The sequence below is a fragment of the Lissotriton helveticus genome, chromosome 3_1 (assembly GCF_964261635.1).
Source record: "Lissotriton helveticus chromosome 3_1, aLisHel1.1, whole genome shotgun sequence".
Taxonomy (NCBI): Eukaryota; Metazoa; Chordata; class Amphibia; order Caudata; family Salamandridae; genus Lissotriton; species Lissotriton helveticus.
The window spans coordinates 1,753,910,584-1,753,933,617 of record NC_136061.1 but is presented as its reverse complement, the minus strand read 5'-3'; the positions used below and the strand labels follow the sequence as shown (position 1 = coordinate 1,753,933,617).

The 23,034-nt window shown below is 48.2% G+C and overlaps 1 protein-coding gene across 6 annotated transcripts in view; it reads right to left on the bottom strand.

Moving 5' to 3' along the window:
- The window catches only part of GMEB1 (glucocorticoid modulatory element binding protein 1), a 279,277-nt gene that overhangs the window by 98,322 nt on the left and 157,921 nt on the right, over nt 1-23,034 (bottom strand). For all 6 annotated transcript variants that reach the window (XM_078682572.1, XM_078682575.1, XM_078682574.1 and 3 more), the window contains one exon: nt 13,394-13,522. In XM_078682572.1, coding sequence (XP_078538698.1) covers nt 13,394-13,522 — 129 coding nt within the window. The remainder of the gene's footprint in view (nt 1-13,393; nt 13,523-23,034) is intronic.

The following is a 23,034-nucleotide window of genomic DNA, read 5'->3' as shown; positions in this document are numbered from 1 at the left end:
CTCTCCGGGCAGTCGCAGACCGTGTGCTCACACAGGCCCAGTAAGGTGTACCCAGCATCGCAGAGTGCGTCCGGTATTCCACCTCTCTCCAAGTGTTGTGCTCCATGTCATTCCCCAGCAGACAATCAACTGGCACGGCAGGGCTTACGGCAACTCGAAGTGAACCTGCAACCCCTTCCCACTCAAAGGGAACCTCAGCCACTGGATAGTGGCCCATTCTGCCGTCAGCCATCGCGGCGGGGTGGAGTACATGGGGAACCACCTGCTCTGGAGATACCAGTTGAACTTCTCACCATAGTCATACTGGCTCCTGTATCTCTCAGAGCCTCCCCTCTCTGGCCGTTGATGGTGACCCATTGCCCATACTTTGCAGTATTTGGGGGCACCTGGATCTTAGGAACCATCTCCCGTTCTCCCAGGGACACTAAGGTGACACCCGCCCACTCACCCCCCTTATCTAAGGGCAACTCCTCCCCGAGCGCTACACTAGCTACTCCCGGTGGTTTTCCTCCGGTGGGAGGGGGTGGTCTCTTTGGGCATCTGACATCTCCCTTATAATGTCCAACACCACCACACTCAAAACAGTGGAGAACCGTTGGCTGCTGGCTTTGGCCAGGATTAGGGTTTCTGGGCAGGTTTGCCTTAGGAGTGAAACCTGTTCCCTTTCCTTGGAAATTGTTTTGGGGACCTTTAGTGAACTCCCTCTTTTTATCTCCCCCTTCCTTCTTCTGGGGGGCGCCCTGTCCGGCCTTTTGGGAATCCCCTCCAGTCCCCTTTGAGGACACCCGGGTACTTGCCCAGATGTCCACCTCCTCTGCAAGCTTCCGGGGATTGGTCAGCTTGCTGTCCACCAGGTGTTGGCGCAGCTCGGGAAAACATTTCTCGAGGAGGTGCTCTTTCAAAAATAGATCATACAACCCCTCATAATCCTTCACCTCACTGCCCTTGACCCAGCCCTCTAATGCCTTTCTTGCGTAATCAAGGAAGTCCACCCAGTTCTGGGTGCTCAACTTGTGGCTCCCCCTGAACTTCTGACGGTACCTTTCTGGGGTAATCCCAAACTTCCTTACCAATGCTAGCTTCATGATGGGGTAGTTGGTTTGCTCCTCTGGTTCCAGGGCCAGCAAGGTGTCCCGACCAGCGGGAGGCATGTACCTATACAAACCCCCCCCCCCAGTGCTTCTCCTGCATCCCATGGGCTCTTAAGGAGACCTCATAGGCAGCCAACCATTTGGCTATGTCGTCCCCCTGACTAAAGCTAGCTATAAGGTCTTTTGGTAAATAGGGTCTGGACTCCCTGGCTGTCTCTTTAAATTCGCTGCCACCATTTATTACAGGAGAGGGCCCCCGTTGTAGGGCCTGGAGTTCCAACTCTTTCAACCTGAACTCGTGAGCCATCCTCCTCTCTTCCTTCTCCAGCTTAGCCAACTCCCATTTTAATTGCCTCTTTTCCCTCCTGTCAGCGAGCTCTGCTTCAGTTAAGCTTCCCCCAGAGGCGCTACTGCCCTTCCTGGAGTAGGACACTGGTCCTGGGAGTAGGTTTTCCCCCTCAGAGTGGAATAATCCTTCTATCTCCACAACCGTGTCCCGGTCTGTCCCTTCATCCTCCTCCTTCCCTTCTTTGTGTGCCTCCACCCAAGCCCTTAGACTGGTCTGGAGTTCCCCCTTCTTGGCACCATGCTTAAAAAATACCCCCATTTTCTGGCAGAAATCTTTCAACTGAGCCACAGAATAGGTGTCTAGGTTTTCTAGTGCAAACTCCATTTTACAACAGGAAATACCAAGTTATACACACAAGGAAATTTGAGTTGCAAGGGCAACCTGAAGCTACCTCCACCCCACCACCAGGAACAAATTTGGAAAAACAAAAGCACAAATTAGGAGGGCCGCTAGGAGAAAACTCCTGGTGTAGTCTAGTGAATTACGCTCAATTACTACTGAGTAGTTGCAACCACAGTCAGGATCCCACCGCTAGACACCAACTTGTTGGAACCTGAGATGACAGGTCACCTAGAGTAGCCTGGCCTAGGGTAAGACACAATCACTAGAGGCTTAAGCGTAAAGGTTGCAAACCACCCAGCAGTAAATAAACGCAAAAACACCCAAAAATGACACTACACCAATGTTGGAAAAATACGAGCTTGTTTATAAAAATATTCTTTGCTCTTATGTCTTTAGAAATCACAGCTTAGTACATACAGTTGTCATGAAATTAATAATAATACTTTCAGAAGTGCTAACTTACATCACTATCAGCATCAATAGTACATTACATTAGATTCCAGAATTGGTTAGATTTGATTTCTATGAGACTCTAAAACTTTTCCCCCTCAACACCACTACCCACCAAAAAGGTACACATCCAATGAGAGGTTTCAGTTATACAAGACGTTTACATCAGTGCCAGCAGTCTCTATGATGAACTTTTACCCCTACTTAATCAGCAGGTACTCTCAGCACAGCATTGGCAGTGGTGCTACTCCCAGATTCTGGTCTAGTAGATGTCTTTCCTCAGACCAGTTAGCAACGTGGTTCTTATCATCCAATTTCACCCCCACCTCCAAGGACACAGTAGGGGGAAAACGACTGGTGAAACTAGATCACTTTATCATGCACTAGTGTTAACTCTCCTTCCCTCAGGAAATGATCTAGTGTTAGTTCTCCTTCCCTCAGGAAATGATCTAGGACACAGTCCTCCCCCTTCACCCCACACTCTCCTTACTGTGCCAAACTTCCGCCCTGTCACGCGGTTCAACCGAGGTCCCAGCCGGTAACTGTTGAGGCGGTTTCCACCCGTCCCGTGAGCTAAACTCAAGGCAGATGCGGGGGAGGTCCGGGGAATGTCTCGCCGGTGAGCCGGAGTCACCGCTGGTCTCCTCCGCTACCGGCCACACAACCCCAGGGCTGGCGCGAGTAGGTCCGACGGGCGCTAACGAGCGCCGCTTCCAAACCCCTTCGCTCGCTGGCTCCGCCTTCCAGAGCCGGGCGGCTCAACGGGGCATGCGCGAGGGGAAAGTGTCTTCCCGCTGGAGCCGCGCTCCTCCGCCGACGCCTCCCTGCTACTCCGCCCACTCGGAAATCGACAAGGACTCCTCCAGGACCGCTCCTCCCCTCAGGACTGGCAACCACAGCTCCAAATCGGCGCCGCTCACCACGCCAATTCAGGAGCAGTTCAGCTCGACTTCTCTCTGCCTCCGCTCCCTCAGCACTCGTCACGACAGGTAGGAAGAGGGACACTGTGGGATTTTGTCATCAGGGGGAGATGCCAGCAACCGGGGCAGAATTCAATTAAAGAGCAGAGAAAGGGGGCCACAAAGATTAACCCCTCTCCATTTGAGATTCTCTTAGCAACAGTCTCACTAAAGTCTTTTCACTGGGCAGAGGACTGCACTCCACAGTGCTGCAGTCTCCTTCTCCTCTTCACATCCCCATTCTTCCAGTCTGGGGATTGGTCAGGCGCCCAGGGTCTCCAGTAACCCTAAACAGCGGGGACAAGACAAGTAACCCAAGGGGGGTAGAGTGGTGGATCAATAGGGCAGCGTCCCAGTCCAGGAGGTCAACCCTTAGTCTAACCTCCCCCCACCTTCTGCTACAGCCTGTCCTCCAGCTGACTCTCTCTGGTAAAACAAAATGGCTGTCCAGCATTCCGCCTTTTATAGGCTGACCCTCAGGGGTCCAGAAGGGACCAGAAGGTTCTGGAATGCCCTATTCTACTCTATGGGACAGGTTCTAGGTTTGTCAGTTGGGACAGTTGGTAGCCACCATTTTGTGACTCCAACTATATTCCTATCAGAAAAGGCCTCTAGGCCTGAGGTGAAAAACTATGAGGGGGAAAGAACACCTATCCCCTTGACCAACACCTTGTAAAAAAAACTAGTGGACGCAAAAATTAATAAAAGTATGAGGGGCAAAAAGGAGACAAAATAAATAATAAATTGGAGGGACTACGCAAAAAGCCAGACAGGTCTAACACGCGTCCCCCCCAGCTGAAAGTGGGGAGAACTACCCAACCCCTTGGGAGTCCTCATCACTAAGGCGGAAATACCTAGAGAGACCGTCTGCGTTGGCGTGGTCAACTCCAGGTCGATGTTCCACCCGGAAGTCCATTCCCTGTAGGGAGATGGACCACCTCAACAGCTTGGGATTCTCCCCCTTCGTCTGCATTAGCCAACGAAGAGGTCGGTGGTCAGTCTGAACCAGGAAGTGCGAGCCAAATAGGTATGGCCGCAGCTTCTTCAGAGCCCACACCACCGCAAAAGCTTCCCTCTCAATTGCACTCCACTTCTGTTCCCGGGGAAGCAGTCTCCTGGATAGGAAGACCACAGGTGGACGCAAAAATTAATAAAAATATGAGGGGCAAAAGGAGACAAAATAAATAATAAATTGGAGGGACTACGCAAAAAGCCAGACAGGTCTAACAGTAGCTCACTCTCGTTATAGTGGAAAGAAAAGACCGAAACAAGAAAAAGACAAAACACCCTACAACAGTGCTTTTTCTTCACATCAACCAGATAGGGTACTGGTTATTCGTGTAATAGCAGGCCACGTAGAACAGCACCCACTATTATGTGTACACATACACAAAAGAAAACCCAATGAGAAAAGAACAGTGATTCTCACCAATTAAAATTGAAGAGCTAACTGGCCACTCCTAATTTTATTCTGGGCTGCGAGCTCTCCAAATTAAAACAGATTCACACTGAACCGCATCTAGTGTCATTCATGGTCGCCAACATGTTTCGTTGCTCTATTTTGTGCAACTTCTTCAGGGCCAACAGGGGTTATCCGCTCTTATTTCCACTTATTTGTTAATCACACCTGGAGGTTGCGTCGTTACTGCATACCTGCTAACCTTCCGCTGTGGACATACGTGTCAATAGATCACGTGTCCCTGAGAGAACCAACTACCGTCAGGTCTTCCCCGCCGATTCACCGGCAACTCGTTGAATCACGGAAGCGGCTACACTGGAGACTGACAAGTTTGGTATCAAACTTCTCAGCACATTAAACCCGCACTGATGCCAGTGTGGGATTTAATGTAGCATGCATGAGAGGACATCTTAGAGACGCCCTCCAAAACCCGAACCTACACTCCACGTCTAGGCTGAGTGGCTGCAGAGGCTGCCACACAGCAGACATGTTGCTGGACCACTGGGTGGAGAGCCCCCCGCTCTCCTGGGTCTGCAACAAAGCACATCCTGGGCGAGGTGCTATGTCTCCTCCCCCAGGATGGACAGGGGAAACTTCAAAAGCATACCGCCTCTGAGAGCTTCTCCAGACCATTTGCTGTACCCAGCAACCAGCCCCCCACCAGTCCTAACCCCCACTTTGTCGGGAAGACTGGCGGGAAAAAAACACGTCAGGAAGGGGGGTGTGCCAACCTGTGCCAACTCCACCCCTCAGGTGGAAGAGGCGAGGTGAAGCAGGACCCCGGGCATCTTGTAGATCCCAAAGGAGAGGAGCAGGTCAGGGGGTGTACTCACCCCGGGACAGGGACCCATTGGTCCCTGCCCTTCCCCTACTTGTAAAATTCAGTATTTAGGGGCTCCCTGAACCTTCCTTCCTCAGATCCCGATAGAAAAAAGAAGTGAGAAGATAAAGAATAATACCCGCCGCACATCTGCTAAAAACAGGACAACACCAACTGACTTGGCCCCAACCCTACCGGCCTGTTGATCCTGGAACCTGCTCCTGCCTGAACCCGGTGACCTCGACGGACAGTGACCTTAGGACACCCAGAGGACCTGCCTGCCGTGACCCTCTCGACGATTGGGATTCCCTCCAGCAGAGGCTCTCGTGCAACAGCCCACCTGGTGCCAGCCAGGAAACTCCGGACCAGCCCACTCTGCACCAGCCGAGCCCGGGCCGGGCCAACCCGAACCAAGACCACGAGGACGTCCCCCCGGTGACTGGGACCCGAATTTCAGTGCCCAAAGACCCTCCTCGACGAACCAGCCGACGCTTGCAGACTCAGAACCAGGGGCCACCCCAACCGTGACCAGCCGAGGGTAAGCTTTTCCGACACCCAAAGACACCCCTGCACCCGGCGCCCTCCAGCCCCCTGTGCCTCCCTTTGGGGTACCTACCTGTGCTCCAAGATCCCAACTTATCCCTCGAAGTGCTGGTCGCCCCTGGAGAGTCGTCGCCCCTGGAGAGTCTCCGCCCCCGAGCCTGCAGCCTTTCTCCCTTTTGGAAGATCCTCATTGGATAACATTGAGCGCCCGACGGCTCAAAAGCACCCTGCACCCAGCCGCCCGAGTGCCGCTGGTTGTGACCTCTCTGTCCTAACTTACTTCCCCTCCTTGCCCTGAGCAAGTGACTAAGAGCACAGCTCTCACAACCGCGTGGCCTGCGAGGCAGCAGCCACCAACCGAAGGCCCCCTTTCCCTCATTAGATATCATTGGGCCTACCTACCTCCGCACCCGGCCGCCCCTGTGCCACTGAGGGTGAACTAACTGTACCTACCTGACCCAGGGGGACCCCTGAGTCTATGCACAGAACATTGGCTTCATCAACCAAGTACTCACCTGGAAACCGGTAATTCACTTACCTGCCATTGGATAACATTGACCCTTCTTTACTCGAAAATGTTCTGTGTGAAGTTTTGAAAACTGAAAATATTCCTATAAAATCAGCCAAAGTCTGAATCCGAAAGTACTCACCTGTGATCAGGGGAGAAGCCAGTACTGTACCCGTCAGCCCAGTACTGAACCGCAAAAGTAATCCCTAGCGGGTTTACTAGTAAACTCTATTTTCTCCATAGGATCCCATTGTCTGCTTTTCTATGAAATTTCTTCTAAGTGCCTACTTTTGAAAACTGCAAATATTCTTTAAAAATCGTACGACATACTGAAACGCAATTACCTACCTGTTTCGGGTTAAGCCCTCAGTCCTGGCCCTAGGAAACTAATGCTGGGTTACAAAAGTAATGCAATCGTACTTTACCTGTAACCTGAATTTCATCCCATTGAATAACATTGTGAGAATCCCCTCGAAAAGTTTCTAAGTGTGAACTTTTAAAACCGCTTTATATTCAGGAAAAGTCATCACTATAACTAAAACGTTTTTGCTAATCTGGTTTCAGCTTAGACCCCAGGACTGAATCCAAGATCTAGTCCTGGAACTACCAAAGTAATCCATAAAGTAATCAACTGTACTTTCCTATGAAAACCATTAAGCTCAATGCTAGTGTGTTGCAGAAATGTATTGCTATTAGCTAACCTGTGACTATTGTGTGTATAAACTTATTGCTCCTCTGCAAAGTATTTACCTGAGAGTACTCGTCTCTCAAAGTATATTTTTACAACTGTTGGTTCTAAAAATAAAACAACTATATCTAAGGATATAATAACAATTGGCCTGGAGTTCAGTTCTTGAGTGTGTGAAACCTTTTGCTGACTGAGTGTGTGCAACAAATGCTTTACACTGTCCTCTGGTACTGCCTTACTGCTCGATCAAGCTACCACTTTGGAGAGTAAGGTCAGTTCTGACTTTAACCTCTGTTAAACCTTTGGGGTTTGTGGACTCTATACACACTGTACTGCCTTATTGTCCAGTATATATAGAGCCACCTTCTCACACCCACAGACTTGATGAACAACACCTCAGGATACTACAAGGAGAGCTGCTTGCACTCCTGCAAAAGGGGCCCATACAGCCTGTACTCCCACAACGTCAGGGGTGTACTCTCTGTACTTGTACTTCCTAATTCTCAAGAAGGATGGCTCCCTCAGACCCATCATTGAGCCCCTCAACCGTTACACCATATGGGAACACTTTTGGATCTCCACCTGCAAGAGGTCATGCCTCTCCTGCAACAAGGGGATTTCATGACTGTGCTCCATCACCAAGACATCTGCTTCCTTTTTCAGTGGCGGCTGCCCCTAGAGGGCGCTGGAGCGGCGCCCCTTTGTTATTTTGTTGTGCTTTCCTGTTCACACTGCTGTCCCAAGTTGGAGAAAAAAACGTAATGGTGATTAAAAACAAAAAGGCACATACATACACACACAAGCTTACAGTCTCACCCACTCATGGCGACAGTTACTTGAAGCAACTCTCTCACTCACACACATGCATGCATGCATGCATAACACTCACCATCTATCCAGTCTGTTCATAAAATCAACAGATTGTACGCATTTTGCACAGCCTACTAGTAATCAAATTGCCGGGCGGACGATCTCACATCCCTGAAGCCTGTGAGGCAAAGTACCATCCAGTGATGCTGGACTTCACCCCTGATGACGTTTTGTAAAAGTTTACCCGGGGCGCTTCAGGTTAAAGCCCTGCAGTGACAGAGCTTCACGTCTGTCAAGGACTGAAGCCTCACCACTCCAGCCTTCCCTAATTGGTCATAGATCGGAGTGGAGTCGGTTATCCTCCCTGACCCTACCCTACCCTACTCTTTGAGTATTTGGACAAGGCTGGGGTTAGAGACTGGAAGCAAGAAACTGAGCACTGGATTCTGCGCAGTGTATCCACTCCGTTTCATGGAATCCACTGCAGAGATTCCAGTTCACAGCTTCCCTCGTTATCAATCAAGATGCCTGGACTGAGCGCCCTGCAGAGTTTAGCCTTCACTCCGGCGTCGTATGGCTCTTCCCAGACACTGGGCATAAAGTGCAGGCAAGTGTCCCCGAAATGACTATTAAAGAGGCAAGGGTGAGGGTTGGCAATGACCCTAAAAGCCATGCACGACCTGAGCGCTGAAATTTTTTTGACACAAAGTACGCAACAAACATTCATTGCCTGCATTCCCCCATAGGAAAAATCTTTGGGAGAGCATGACCCATGACCTAGGGATTACCATTAAAATTGTTTTTCAAAACAAATTACTATTTGCGAGTTTCGTTTTGAAAATGAGCACCAGTTCCATAAACTATTGGCCAATCTGACAGCAAAAGTAGCAAAGGAAATCCAAGGGTTGTGAGAGGAACGGGGGGCAGGCAGACACATTTATCAATTCATGTGTGTTAGACGGAGACCCGGAGGGTCGGCCGAGTACTGGGGGAGAGGCCTCCGAGGAGGGCCGTCTCCAGCGATCGTACAGACAAGTCACTTCCCCCCCACAGATAGACACCACACAAGGATGAGATCAACACTCTTTATATAGGGTTCGTAAGGCAAGGTTATCAGCGATACAGGGGATTCAGGACTCGAAGGTCCCCTCAGTTCTAGTCTCTGTAGGGAAAGGGGTAGCGGGACAGTCTTGGTACCGGATCGGTACAGGGGGTGGCAAGAGAGAAGCTCACAATCCTCGAGCTTAGGAGTCTGCAAGGTCGGGCCGCGGCAGCGCCAGCCGGCCAAGGCGATGGTTCAAGTGGCAGAGGGCCGCAGCAGCGCCAGCAGGCCAAGGTGGTAGTTCACGTTGCAGAGGGCCGCGGCAGCGCCAGCAGGCCAAGGCGATGGTTCACGTTGCAGAGGGCCGCGGCAGCGCCAGCAGGCCAAGGTGGTAGTTCACGTTGCAGAGGGCCGCGGCAGCGCCAGCAGGCCAAGATGATGGTTTCACGAGGGCGGGCCGCGGCAGCGCCAGCAGGCCAAGACGAAGGGTTCACAGGGCAGGGCTGCGGCAGCGCCAGCAGTCCGTCAAGGATGAGTTCTTCTCGGTGTCTCTCGACTCCAGGATACAACTGCCTTCCTGGTCTGGAGCTGCCCCAGTTATAGGTCTGGTCCCCTTTGATGTCCGGACCCTCGCGCCTGGAGGTCGGGAGGTCCGGAATGAGGGAGTCCAGACACCCAGCAGGGGGGTGGAGCCAGCGCCCAGGGAGGCCGGGGGTGATCGACACCTGGCGGAGGAGAGCCGTTGACGACTCCTTCTTCCATTGATCTGCCAAGTGGTCTCTTTACTTCCTGTGTGGAGGTTGGTGCCTCGATGTCGGGGCCTGGCCAGGCCCAGGGTTAGGGTCGAGTTGAGGCCACGCGGCCTCGTGCTGTAGTGTCCAAAGATGGCGGCTGGGCCGGGGCCATGGTGCTGATGGGGACCAGGGCCAGCCGGTACGGGAGGGTTCAGGAGCTGGAGTCCCGTTATGGACGGGTTGGGGGTTGCCTCGGGGGTTGCCGGGGTGGTTCTTGCTGGGGATTCAGGGAGAGCCGGGTCCGGGCCCCGTTGTGCGGAGGGGGGACGGCCCAGCTACGAGGCCTGTCCAACAATGTGCAAACATTATCTTTGTTCCTTTTTACTGATGCAATGAAACATGAAGAAAACACAGCAAGCCTCTTTTCCTATGTGCATCTTTGTGCTGCTTACTATCGCGACAAAGTGCCCATCATTAAATGGAATGCTATTTATACACACAGCATCACTTGCTGTGTTAAATAAATTGCTTTCAGATATGAGGCACTAACCAATCCTGCACTTGAGCATATGAAATCAGTTGGCCCTCTCAGTTTTACCCTATGTGTAAAAAAAATAATAATAATCCTTGTGGAAAAGTACCATCACCGAACTACTCTCTGGCTAATCATTCCTGCAGTGTCAAAATCATGCTTCTGATGGATGTATCTGCCAGTGGATTCCTCACCTTGTGAATATCCCCTTGCGTCAGCAACATTCGCAAATTATTTTTGTAGCTTCGCGCCGACGTCACAGTAGCACGGCATCGCGCGCGGCTCCGCTGACGTCACCGACTCCATAATAGGCCCACGTCGGCGTGATGACATCAGTTCCCTTTTTTCCACGTCGTCAACGCTAACGGTTTTCGAGGGATCCTCTGTAGCTGTTGGCAACTTTGTTACTGTTTTATCTGTCTGGTGTCTTCTTGCTTCTTTGTCTCTTGTCGAAGATGTCTACAAAGAAGACCGGTTTCATGCCGTGCGGGGAGTGCGGAAAGATGATGTCGATTACGGACCCGTACGAAGACTGTATTTGGTGCCTGAGTTCGGACCATAATGTGCAGGGGTGTTCTTCCTGCAAGAAGATGAACCCGAAAGCCCTTTGTGAGAGAGAGGCAAAACTTCTGGTGGCCAAATTAAAAGGTAAAAAGGAAAAGAAGACGTCAAGGTCGAGGCGGACGAGGTCGAAGTAGAGATCAAGGTCCCGCACGGCGTCGCCTTCGAAGCCGTCATCAGGACATGCTTCTAGATCAGCAAAAAAGAAACATAAGAAGAAAAGACATGGATCTCGTCATCATTCTGGAAAAGACTCGGATTCTAGACCGAAGTCGCCTAGGAGGAGACATAGAAAAGATGAAGTATCTCCTTCACCAGAGATTCTGAATCCGGATGGTGAGACCAAGCCCTTGGAGTCGCCTGAGCATTCACCGGCTCCGGTATCGAATCCCTCTCCGGCGCTGTCTCCGGCACGAGAGGAAGAAGAGGCTCCTTTACCTGAGGGTTTGATGAATCCGGTTCATCCACCTGTAGAAGAGGAGGCAAATCCGGACCCTCCACGTGAGCATACTGTGGGTCTGTAACCAGGAGGACGATAGCGGGTCGCCTCCCCCCGATACCCGGCGCGAACCTATAACCTGTGACCCCCCCTCTTGTCTCCACAGCCACCGAGACTCCCGGAGTGGAACCGAGCGGAGCTTCTGTCAACGCCAACAGGACCCAGTGGAGGGCTGTAGCCCCTGGTCTCTACCTACATGCTCAGGGCTAGATGCTCTAATCCCTAAGGAATGGTGCTCTACCTCAGCACAGGGCACCATCTTGTGTTGTTGTTAATGGGCCAGGGTACTCACAGTTCTTGGAGAGGTCTTCAGCAGAGGCCTGGGCTTCAGTGCAGAGGCCAATCCCAGTAGCTGGTCCACGTCTGATCTGCTGTGCGACTGTAGCGTGCTAGGTCTTTGGGTAAGGAAGAGCCTTATGGACCAGCCGCTTCCACCTTGTGGGCGATGCAGGTGATTTCCTCAAAGATGTTTCCGGGGACTGCAAAAAGACTTCTTGCAGCATGGTGCGTGTACACCAATATTCCCTTTGCTATCAAAGGATTTTCTTCCCCCTAAACGCTAGCCACAAGTTGCAATTGGCGTTGTGATCAGGCAACAGACAAAGATTGCAGACACAGTGGTGGTTGGTCCACGGATATTTAGCAAAGCATCGAGAACAGTAATGGAATTGTGTTTGTTCGATCATCAGTGGCGCATTCTTAGAGGGTAACCAGTGTGCAGAAGAGTCTTCAGCCCCCAAAGCCATCCAACAGTGGATAAGTATTAAGGATTTGATTGCCTATTGCATATAAGGTATGAGTAGTTAGCAATGAGTTATGAAGGATACCGAAAGGTCCTGACAGACGTGAGGAAAACACAAATTCGGAGCCTACTTTTTTCACATCTGAACCCAATGGAGGAAAAAGGCAATCTAACATGGAGTTGGTGACAATGTACAATTACATCAAGAGAAGTCACACTGCATCATGTGACTAGAGAACATTCCCTAAAGAAAAAAAACGTACCAAAAGTCCGACCCCAAAACTAGACGGCAGGAGTATGCTACACTTGTCTATCGATAGCCACACACACTATGAATATATGTATTACAAACAAACGCACACACACACACACACACCTGCTTTAAAAAGAATACATGAAGTCGACTGTATTCCAAAAGCGACCATTTTCCCCAAATACACCAAGATGTCGGACAGCACAGATACCTAGCCAATTGACTGCAGATGTACAATTCGACAGAGTACCCATCCTACATAGATACATAGGGATTTCAAACTTTAAAGATACTGAAAGCCTGGACACTCAGCGCAGATAAAGTACACAAACAGCCACCAGACGTTAAAAACAAATGGATAGATTAAGCAGATTACAAAAAGTTAGGATCGTACAAAAGCTCAATAGGAACATTCAGATCGGTTCCAAGTAGATCTTAATTAGAGCTCCCTGTTTTCCGATTTTACGGATTTTTACAGATAAATACAGACAGAAAACAATGTGTTTTCTGTCTGCATTTATTTTTAAAAGTGGATAAATACAGAAAATATAGCTTCTTTTAAGTGACTCTCCAAGCTGTCTTTCATGCATTGTAGCCTAACAGCTAAGCAGATGGACCACATGGAAAATTAAATAAATAGGATGGCATTTCTATAAATAGACATATGTCAACATTCATTTGTGGTATAATGCTAATATTTAGTAGATATATTGTTACACAATATTTGTCATCTCAAAAACCTAAATCACGACAGACATCAAAGTATGAGTGTGTGTCCAATCAGTTAAATAAATATGGAAATGTACAGTTTTACAACTTCATTTATAGACATAACACAAAATAAATATGGATAAATGCAGATAAAATGGCCCCAAAATAAATATGGATAAATACAGACTGAAATGTTAAAAAAATAAATACCATAAAACTAGGAGCCGTAATCTTAATACACAGTGTAATCAGCCGTGGTGCTGGCACACAGACACACATTTAGAATAGGCTTTTTATTACCTGAAATATCATCCATTTCTTTCTTCGCTCCTTCCTCTGTGACCATTTGAACTGCTGCAGTCAATGCAGAATTCCACTCAATGCTCTCATCAAGGCTCTCTTCAGAGACTGAAATCTGTGTGATGCTTCCTGCAAAGACACAGATGGTGAACTATGGCGATAACTGACCCACATGCTGTTCAGTGGGTAATTTGCTGATCTTAGATGCTTCACCTTTATTTTTTATCTCACCCTAGCCGCTTGACCAAACTGTGATTCTAAGCACATGCATCTGTGTTTTTCTAACTAATGCAAAAATTTATAAATCGAACTGTACGGTCTGTCTTGCATCGTCACAATTACATGTACCTTCATGACATTCCGGTTTCTATAATTTAGCATCAACAGGACTATTCACATAATACTTTAGTGTGTGCAACACCCATGTTAGCAGTGCTCCTACTATAGTCAAAAGTATCTATGTAAAATGCTTTTCAGCTGCTTGATCCCAGGTATTTGCTTTATCAAATACTCCAAAAATATTTTTTGTTCAACTCTTGTTCCATACTGGACGGACAATGATGATTTTCAGTTTGTCTGTGTGGGTGCAACTTCGCTTTCATGCAAGCACCTGTCTCCCTGCAAGCTCAGTTTCATGATCACAACACCTATGAAGTCAGTTTTCAATATTTCATCAGAAAACGAACTCCTAGAGTATACAGGTACCATCCGATCGAGGATTCTGTGTGGACCAAGCACACAAGTATGAAATAGGCTCAATGTTAGACATTACCTCCATACGTTCTGGGCATAACACTATGTAAATAAGCAATAAATGACATCACATATTGCCTAGCCAAAAAAACACATCAGATTTGGAAGGATTTATAGAGAAGATAAATGCAAGGCAATTACATTTTCTCTTGGTTCATTATATAATGGCTACTTCATACAGCAAGGGATAACCAAGATGTTCAACGATTCTCCCTTCACCGAACTAGCATACAAAATAAAAAGAAGTTGCAAATGGCAGTAGTTTCTATATGGCAGATCAAGAATGACTTTCAGTTGAGGCTAGTTATGAGGTGTATTGCTAAGGTTTTGTAGTAAGGGCTGGGCCTTGCTGCTTCTATGTTAGCATAGGCTTATTAGAAGTTTAAACGCCATTTTACCGTTTGCTGCTTTTTGCACCCAACACTGCATATAGCTGTTGTTGTAAGTTAGGCTGCGTGAATTTGTTCACATGAGGAAGGCCTGTTTTCGGCATCCCTAGACTTACATTGCAACCATAGTCTGCACAGTGAGTGCTAAAGCCTCCAAGGTTATCATACCAAGGTAACTGTTGTTCCGGCTGATCGGCTCACGTTTTAGACATGAGATTCTGGCGCCTTTAATATTGCACTGTAGGCATGATTTTGGGCACTTGGAAGAATCCAGTTTTTCCAGTGAGATAGAGCTTTTGCAGATCCTGATGTGATTTACTCCGGCTGATCTTGGAGGTATGGGGTCCCCCACACAAGCCTAAGAGACCCTCTATATTTTATAAAACATAGTTCCTATCTGGGGAGGGTGTTACACTAGGAACAATAAGACCTGTTTTCACCATCATTGTAATATGATTTCTCTTTTTGTGTTTTATGGAATTGTAACAATGCTGATCATATTATTTCTAATCATATGTCTGCTTTTGTTAGCAAAGATACTGCACCTTAGAGCACGTCTTTAAAATAAATATTTTAACCTTTCCCGTGTCTCCCTTACTCCTGTTGTGGACTGGTATGAGAGTATAACAAAAGAGTGTTCTTGCTTCCCACCATTCCGGAGTACAACCTAAGTCGCATATTCTGGGTTCTGCACTGGATCTGGAACTGCTTATAAGAAAACAACATTAACTATTATGGGCTTTCAAAGGTACACAAGAGGGGCTGATAAAACAGTGTGTGTAAAACACATCTTAAAACTACAATCCACTTGCTCTCACAATGCACCCAATTCGATCCCGGTTTCTGCTTTAGTTGAGAGCTAGGGACCTTTACATCCTAACAGATTTCCCTTATATGTTCTATCTTGAGTTAGGGTGGTCACAACGTTTCGGCTAAAGTGGAATGTGCAGAATCAGGGGATCATATTCCATCTACCAATGCTTTGATTCTGCTGTATTCTGGCTTCCAAATACTACTTCTAACAGATGTGTACTGTGGCAGACAGAAATATCAACTAACTGATGGAGAAACATTTTGGAAAGCTGGTTTTAGGAGAGGGGGGCAATCTGTCTCTTTAGATGAGTTTTGGAAAAGGTGAGACGTAGCCCATATCCACTGCTTAACCATACCACATGGCCCAGTTCTGCCCCCCCCCCCACCCTCATAGTTATGAGGGAAATTAGAGACTGCCAGGCATCTGCACCAAATGCAAATGGAGGAGCCCACTCCACGTGACAGGGTCTTCAACAAAGGTCAACCACAGTGAGCTGCTGGAGAAAAGCAAGGCACCTAAAGTGTCCTGCTCAGATGACTTCCCATCAAGCCACACGGCTGATGCAGTCTTTCTGTGGAAGAATCCAAAGCTCTTTGAAAATGCACATTTTACACACCATAGATTATTATTCCCTTTTGTGCCTGAGACTGTCCCCTGCCCACCAGAAGCAGTTTTTTCATAAACGGGAACCCTTATTGGGATAGGTATATCTTCTTTCCCTTGAGTTTTTCTAGCTTTTGGGGTGCATCTGGGTTCTGCCTTGACCTGATGGCTTTAACAACTCTGCTTGAGCAAGATTGTATGAGAAGCACACATTCAAATTAATAATTCTGCCTTAGAGAAATTAGGGTGTGTAACTGGAGTTTTCAAAAGATGCCAAAAGATACCAGAATAAGGGCACAGAAACTTAACAAGGTTTTCAATCCCAGTAGCAAGTATTACATTTGCTCATATTATTATGAAGGAAGTAGGACTGCACATCTATTAATTAGGTTGGGCTGAATTCTAATTCCGTGAGTGGAATTAAAGAATTTTGGCAACTCCATATTACTCTTGTAAAAGAGTATCCACCAATCATTGCGTGACAGACATTTTTCCCCGTTTGAGCAACATTTTCTACTCAAGCAGCATGAAAATCAATTTAAAACAAGCATTTGCAATGCAATAGGTCTCGTATTAGGAAAGTTTGAGCTATTGGTATTGTAAATGCCAAATCTTTTATTTATGTGTTGATTTTGAAAATAGCGAAATTAATAGCTTTGTCATTTACAATGCCAATGGTTTTAACTTTCGCAAATGTGACACCTATAGTATTTGTAATGCAATATGTGTTGTATTTACGTGACTTAGATGTATTGATATTACAAATAACAATGGCCTTTAATTTAAAAAAAATAATTAATACTTACATAAAAGTTATTGTAATTTATAATGGCAATAGCTTTAACTTTTGTAAATAACTTTTGTGAAGATTATGTTTAGTGTATTTTATTGTAACGAAAATCCAAGAACAGAAGTGAAATATTAACATCTTTTTGTGACATTTGTAATAAAGCTTGAAACATTGAGAGAACATATTTAAACCAGTACTTGTTGAATGGTTGCACAGATTGATGCTGTGGTGGCGCTGAGTGATGCTGTAGCATTCAGTGATGCTGTGGTAGCGCATAGTGATGTTGTGGTGCCCCTGAGTGATGTTGTGGTGCCCCTGAGTGATTCTGTGGTGATGCGATAGAGTGAGGGCGATAGATAGAGGGAGGGCGATAGATAGAGGGAGGGCGATAGATAGAGGGAGGGCGATAGATAGAGGGAGGGCGATAGATAGAGGGAGGGCGATAGATAGAGGGAGGGCGATAGATAGAGGGAGGGCGATAGATAGAGTGAGGGCGATAGATAGAGTGAGGGCGATAGATAGAGTGAGGGCGATAGATAGAGTGAGGGCGACAGATAGATAGAGTGAGGGCAAAAGATAGATAGATGGCATGTTGCACTGGCAACACAAACAGGCGTGAAGTGTACAGGATACAAGTATAAGAATTGATTCCTGCCTCATATGTGAAAAGCGCTCCCTTGCCGCGGACCTCGCCATCGGCTGCAGTACACAGGATTGCCCAACGACTGTGCCACCTCTGCCCATCAAGGATGCTGGCCCTCAATGAAACCTGCTGTGCCCTTCTGTAAGCCAATATTCTTGACCCAAGCAATGAAAGTATACTATCAGGTACAGAACCATTAAATACAACACCATGCTTACTGAAGATATGCATGGACACCATTTTATAGAGTTCCATGAAAAGTTACCATACAAATTAATAAAACCTATCTCAAGGAATTAAATGTCTCAGATTATTGAATTTATCTAAAACTTCCTTCAGTAACAACACTGGACGCATTTGTTGCCTTTGAGTTTGACGCTTAATCATTCTGGTTATTTGGGCCTGTGCTTCTCGGTATTAGGACAATTTTAAGGAACATGTTAGCAAACATCTGCTAAGTAAAAATGTAGCTAGAGGGAGAAGGGAAATAAGTCAGATAGATACCTCTGCTCGGGAGTTACGTAATTAGGCACTAGGAATACTATTTCTTCACTATTTGAATCCTGGAGTTTGACTATATTAAAGGTAATAGTTATTCCAATATTAGTTTTTGTGTAAATATGCTGTTTACTGTCAGGCATGTACCAATTTGCTAATTCCCCCACCAAGTAATGTTAATTTTTCAAGTGTCATTATAGAGCTGGAAGAAGTGGCCACACTTATGCAAATAAATAGTGAAGTTAAAACAACCTGTTTAACATTTGCTCAAAGGGTGGTTTGTAGGAGCATAAATGTAATATTGAGCAACTGTTCATGTTGTGTTTTAGCTGTGACTTCATGAGCCATGCAGCTGTACGGACTCTGGCTTTTGCACTTAGGCCGAGGAGGGCAAATTTCAAGGAACAGTTTATGTTAGCGTTCCCTTTGTTTTCAAGAACTGGAGGATCACATATAAGAAAGGACAAACAGATTTCGAAACCCCACCTGTCCTCAGCACTGTGAGAATGTACTCGTGCTTTGAAAAGATGCTGGTTAGTATTTTCCTTCAGCTTAACTTACAAATTCTAGTTTGTGCACACATCTGACTCAACTATTACTTTAAAGATCAGTGATGTTTAAATGGTATAAAATGATGGCGCCAACTGTGTCTGGCAGTGTATATTTGGAAGCCAATTTGTTTTTTTAATCTCTCAGGCTTACCTTCACAACTGGTGTATTGCGGTCTCTCATTAACAAACAAGTGTGCTCCACTAAAGATATGTGAAATTGATCATTAAACCTGATTGAACAAGAGTTGTTGTGTTGGTGTATTTGTGTTAGGTGTGGGAAAGGAGAGGAAAATATGGGAATAAAGATGGTTTAGGATGTGTATTTGTGAGGTCAGGAGGGTGGGAGTGGGTGTAGGTTTCTATTGTGATGGAATGTATTACGAAATAATGTGAGTTTTTGATGTGTTGGTGTTTGTGTCATGTTTTATTTGTGTGGGGTAGTAAGAGAAGTAGTTGATGTACTCATTTTCTAAGAGGGATTCATATGTAAAGTACTGTTGGTGAGTGGAAGTTGAAGGATAACGGGGGTGGAAAAATAGTGTATGGGGTGTGAGAAAGGATGGACAAAGAGTTAAGAGTGTGTGTGTGTGTTAGAGTTGTCAGTTGGAAGAGGTAATATGTGTGATGTACTGGAGTGTAAGGATTGTTTGGTTGTGTGTTTTTGGTAAAAAAGAGGAGGGCGTTGGTGGATGATATGATGGAGGGTTGAGTATAGGTTTGGGGTGACAGAAAGGGGTCTGTTGGGGGCAAGTAGAGGGTAAAGCTGGTGTTTTGTATGAACAGGGAGTATGTGTATGAATGGACTAAAGTTATGTATAATGTGGCGTGTGGATGTGTGGATTTGTTAGAGGTACAGGACAGAGTGGTGTTTTGTATGAGAGTGAAGGTACTATTGTGTGGTAGTTGGGCTAGAAGGGTGTAGTTTGGTTTGTGGGATTTTGTAGTGGTTGTTGAAGTGTGGACAGGCTTGTTTTGCTGTAAATGAGTAGTGTGCAATTGCTGTAAGGGTGTTCTGTTTGTGGATGGGTAAAGGTGGTGACTGATGAATGGCAACAAACATTTGCAAAGTAATAAGTCGTGCACTTGTGAGAGAGCTATTGGCATTGTAAATGACAGTCTTTTACCCATGTGTTTTGTTAAAGAAAGCAAGGGGTTATCCCAACCTGGGTAGTCTTGAAAGATGTCAGGGTGTTCGGCCCTGGACAGACAAGCCAGCTGCGTCTGCATCCGGGCAACAGAGAACAAGCATTTGCAATGCATTGAGAGAACATATTTAAACCAGTTGTTGTTGAATGGTTGCACAGATTGATGTTGTGGTGGCGCTGAGTGATGCTGTGGCATTCAGTGATGCTGTGGTAGCGCATAGTGATGCTGTGGCATTCAGTGATGCTGTGGTAGCGCATAGTGATGCTGTGGCATTCAGTGATGCTGTGGTAGCGCATAGTGATGCTGTGGCATTCAGTGATGCAGTGGTAGCGCATAGTGATGCTGTGGCATTCAGTGATGCTGTGGTAGCGCATAGTGATGCTGTGGTAGCGCATAGTGATGCTGTGGTCGCGCATAGTGATGCTGTGGTAGCGCATAGTGATGCTGTGGTAGCGCATAGTGATGCTGTGGTAGCGCATAGTGATGCTGTGGCATTCAGTGATGCTGTGGTAGCGCATAGTGATGCTGTGGCATTCAGTGATGCTGTGGTAGCGCATAGTGATGCTGTGGTCGCGCATAGTGATGCTGTGGTGCCCCTGAGTGATGTTGTGGTGCCCCTGAGTGATGCTGTGGTGATGCGATAGAGTGAGGGCGATAGAGTGAGGGCGATAGAGTGAGGGCGATAGAGTGAGGGCGATAGAGTGAGGGCGATAGAGTGAGGGCAAAAGATAGATAGATAGAGTGATAGATAGAGTGAGGGCGATAGATAGAGTGAGGGCGATGGATAGAGTGAGGGTGATAGAGCGAGGGCGACAGATGGATAGAGTGAGGGCAATAGATAGATAGAGTCAGGGCGATAGATAGATAAAGGGGGGGCATGTGGATGGTGGTCCAGTCTTCCTGGCTGTGAGTGGATGGTATTGTAGGGGCTGGTGGTCTAGAGGTCTGTGGATGGCGGTGCAGCAGACCTGGCTGGGAGGGTCTGTGGATGGTGATTGCTGGGAGGTCTGTGGATGGTGATGGCTGGGGCGGTCTGTGGATGGTGATGGCTGGGCGGGTCTGTGGATGGTGATGGCTGGGGCGGTCTGTGGATGGTGATTGCTGGGAGGTCTGTGGATGGTGATTGCTGGGAGGTCTGTGGATGGTGATGGCTGGGAGGTCTGCGGATGGTGATGGCTGGGAGGTCTGCGGATGGTGATGGCTGGGAGGTCTGTGGATGGTGATGGCTAGGAGGTCTGTGGATGGTGATGGCTAGGAGGTCTGTGGATGGTGATGGCTGGGAGGTCTGTGGATGGTGATGGCTGGGAGGTCTGTGGACGGTGATTACTGGGGAGGTCTGTGGACGGTGATTGCTGGGAGGGTCTGTTGATGGTGATGGCTGGGGCTGTCTGTGGATGGTGATTGCTGAGAGGTCTGTGGATGGTGATTGCTGAGAGGTCTGTGGATGGTGATTGCTGAGAGGTCTGTGGATGGTGATTGCTGAGAGGTCTGTGGATGGTGATTGCTGAGAGGTCTGTGGATGGTGATTGCTGAGAGGTCTGTGGATGGTGATTGCTGAGAGGTCTGTGGATGGTGATTGCTGAGAGGTCTGTGGATGGTGATTGCTGAGAGGTCTGTGGATGGTGATGGCTGGGAGGTCTGTGGATGGTGATGGCTGGGAGGTCTGTGGATGGTGATTGCTGGTGATTGCTGGGAGGTCTGTGGATGGTGATTGCTGGGAGGGTCTGTGGATGGTGATAGCTGGGAGGGTCTGTGGATGGTGATAGCTGGGAGGTCTGTGGATGGTGATGGCTGGGAGGTCTGTGGATGGTGATGGCTGGGCGGTCTGTGGATGGTGATGGCTGGGCGGTCTGTGGATGGTGATGGCTGGGTGGTCTGTGGATGGTGATGGCAGGGCGGTCTGTGGATGGTGATGGCAGGGCGGTCTGTGGATGGTGATGGCTGGGCGGTCTGTGGATGGTGATGGCTGGGCGGTCTGTGGATGGTGATGGCTGGGCGGTCTGTGGATGGTGATGGCTGGGCGGTCTGTGGATGGTGATGGCTGGGAGGTCTGTGGATGGTGATGGCTGGGAGGTCTGTGGATGGTGATGGCTGGGGCGGTCTGTGGATGGTGATGGCTGGGAGGGTCTGTGGATGGTGATGGCTGGGAGGGTCTGTGGATGGTGATGGCTGGGAGGGAGGGTCTGTGGATGGTGATGGCTGGGAGGGTCTGTGGATGGTGATGGCTGGGAGGGTCTGTGGATGGTGATGGCTGGGAGGGTCTGTGGATGGTGATGGCTGGGAGGGTCTGTGGATGGTGATGGCTGGGAGGGTCTGTGGATGGTGATGGCTGGGAGGGTCTGTGGATGGTGATGGCTGGGAGGGTCTGTGGATGGTGATGGCTGGGGCGGTCTGTGGATGGTGATTGCTGGGAGGTCTGTGGATGCTGATACAGGAGTCCCCCACTGTGGGGTGGTGCAGCTTGTCTGACTCCAGCTGCGTGCACTCTCCCCTGTCCCTGCGCTTGAGTCTGTGCTGCAGCCTCGGCTCCTGTCTGTCTCACCGAGGGGTGTTAACGAGAGCCGGAGGCGGCTCTCGCTGTGTGTTCTGGAGGGGCACGGAGCTCATCAGAGCAGTAATTACAGCAGTGCGGTAGGGGGGGGGGGTCTGAAGAGAGGGGGGGTCCGGGGAGTTGAGGAGGGGTGAGGGAGCCAGGGAAAGAGGGAAAGAGTGAGTGTACTGTATACACTGAAATAGAGCACACTGCTTCCCCTCGCGGCGCTATACTTAGGAGCAGACAGAGCATGAAACGGGGAGGAACTTTAAGGCAACGAAAGATGGGTTGAGATAAGGAAAGACTGCAGAAGGAACAACCGAGACAATAAGAGAATAATGAATTCTGTATATGGAGAGAGCGGACAAGAAAAAGAACAGAAGTAGAGAACGGGTAATAGGAGCAAATATGGGCGGACAATGCAGGAAACAGTGAAAAGAGAGGAGGGTGGATGAGAAGAAAGAATAAAAGATAGAGGAGAGGAAAAAAGGTTGGCAAAGACAGAGATAAAACAGAACATAGAAAGAACGCACGAAAAACAAGCAGCAATATCGAGAGGTGGTGGGGGCAGGGTTAAATGTAGGGAGAGAAGGCACGGGCTGGACAGGAGAAGTATGGAGAGTGGTGCAGGCGGGGGGCGTGGAGCAAACCCTTTGAAGAGCGTTTGGCTGCCAGGGGGGCGGAGAAGCAGATTGCCTTCAAGGCAGGAGGCAGGCAGAAGGCTCGGCCAAAGCTATTAAGCTGTTCTTCGGCAGTTTTACAAAGGCATGAAGCGCCCCAGTTAATTGGAAAGCTGACTGGGGGTAAGGTCTAGCGCAAAAAAGGAGTGCCGGTAGCTCCATCAGAAACCACCGGCTCAAATTAGGCACTGGTCTAATCAATCAATGTACTTTTGTACCTGCAAATGCGTTTACTTTGAGA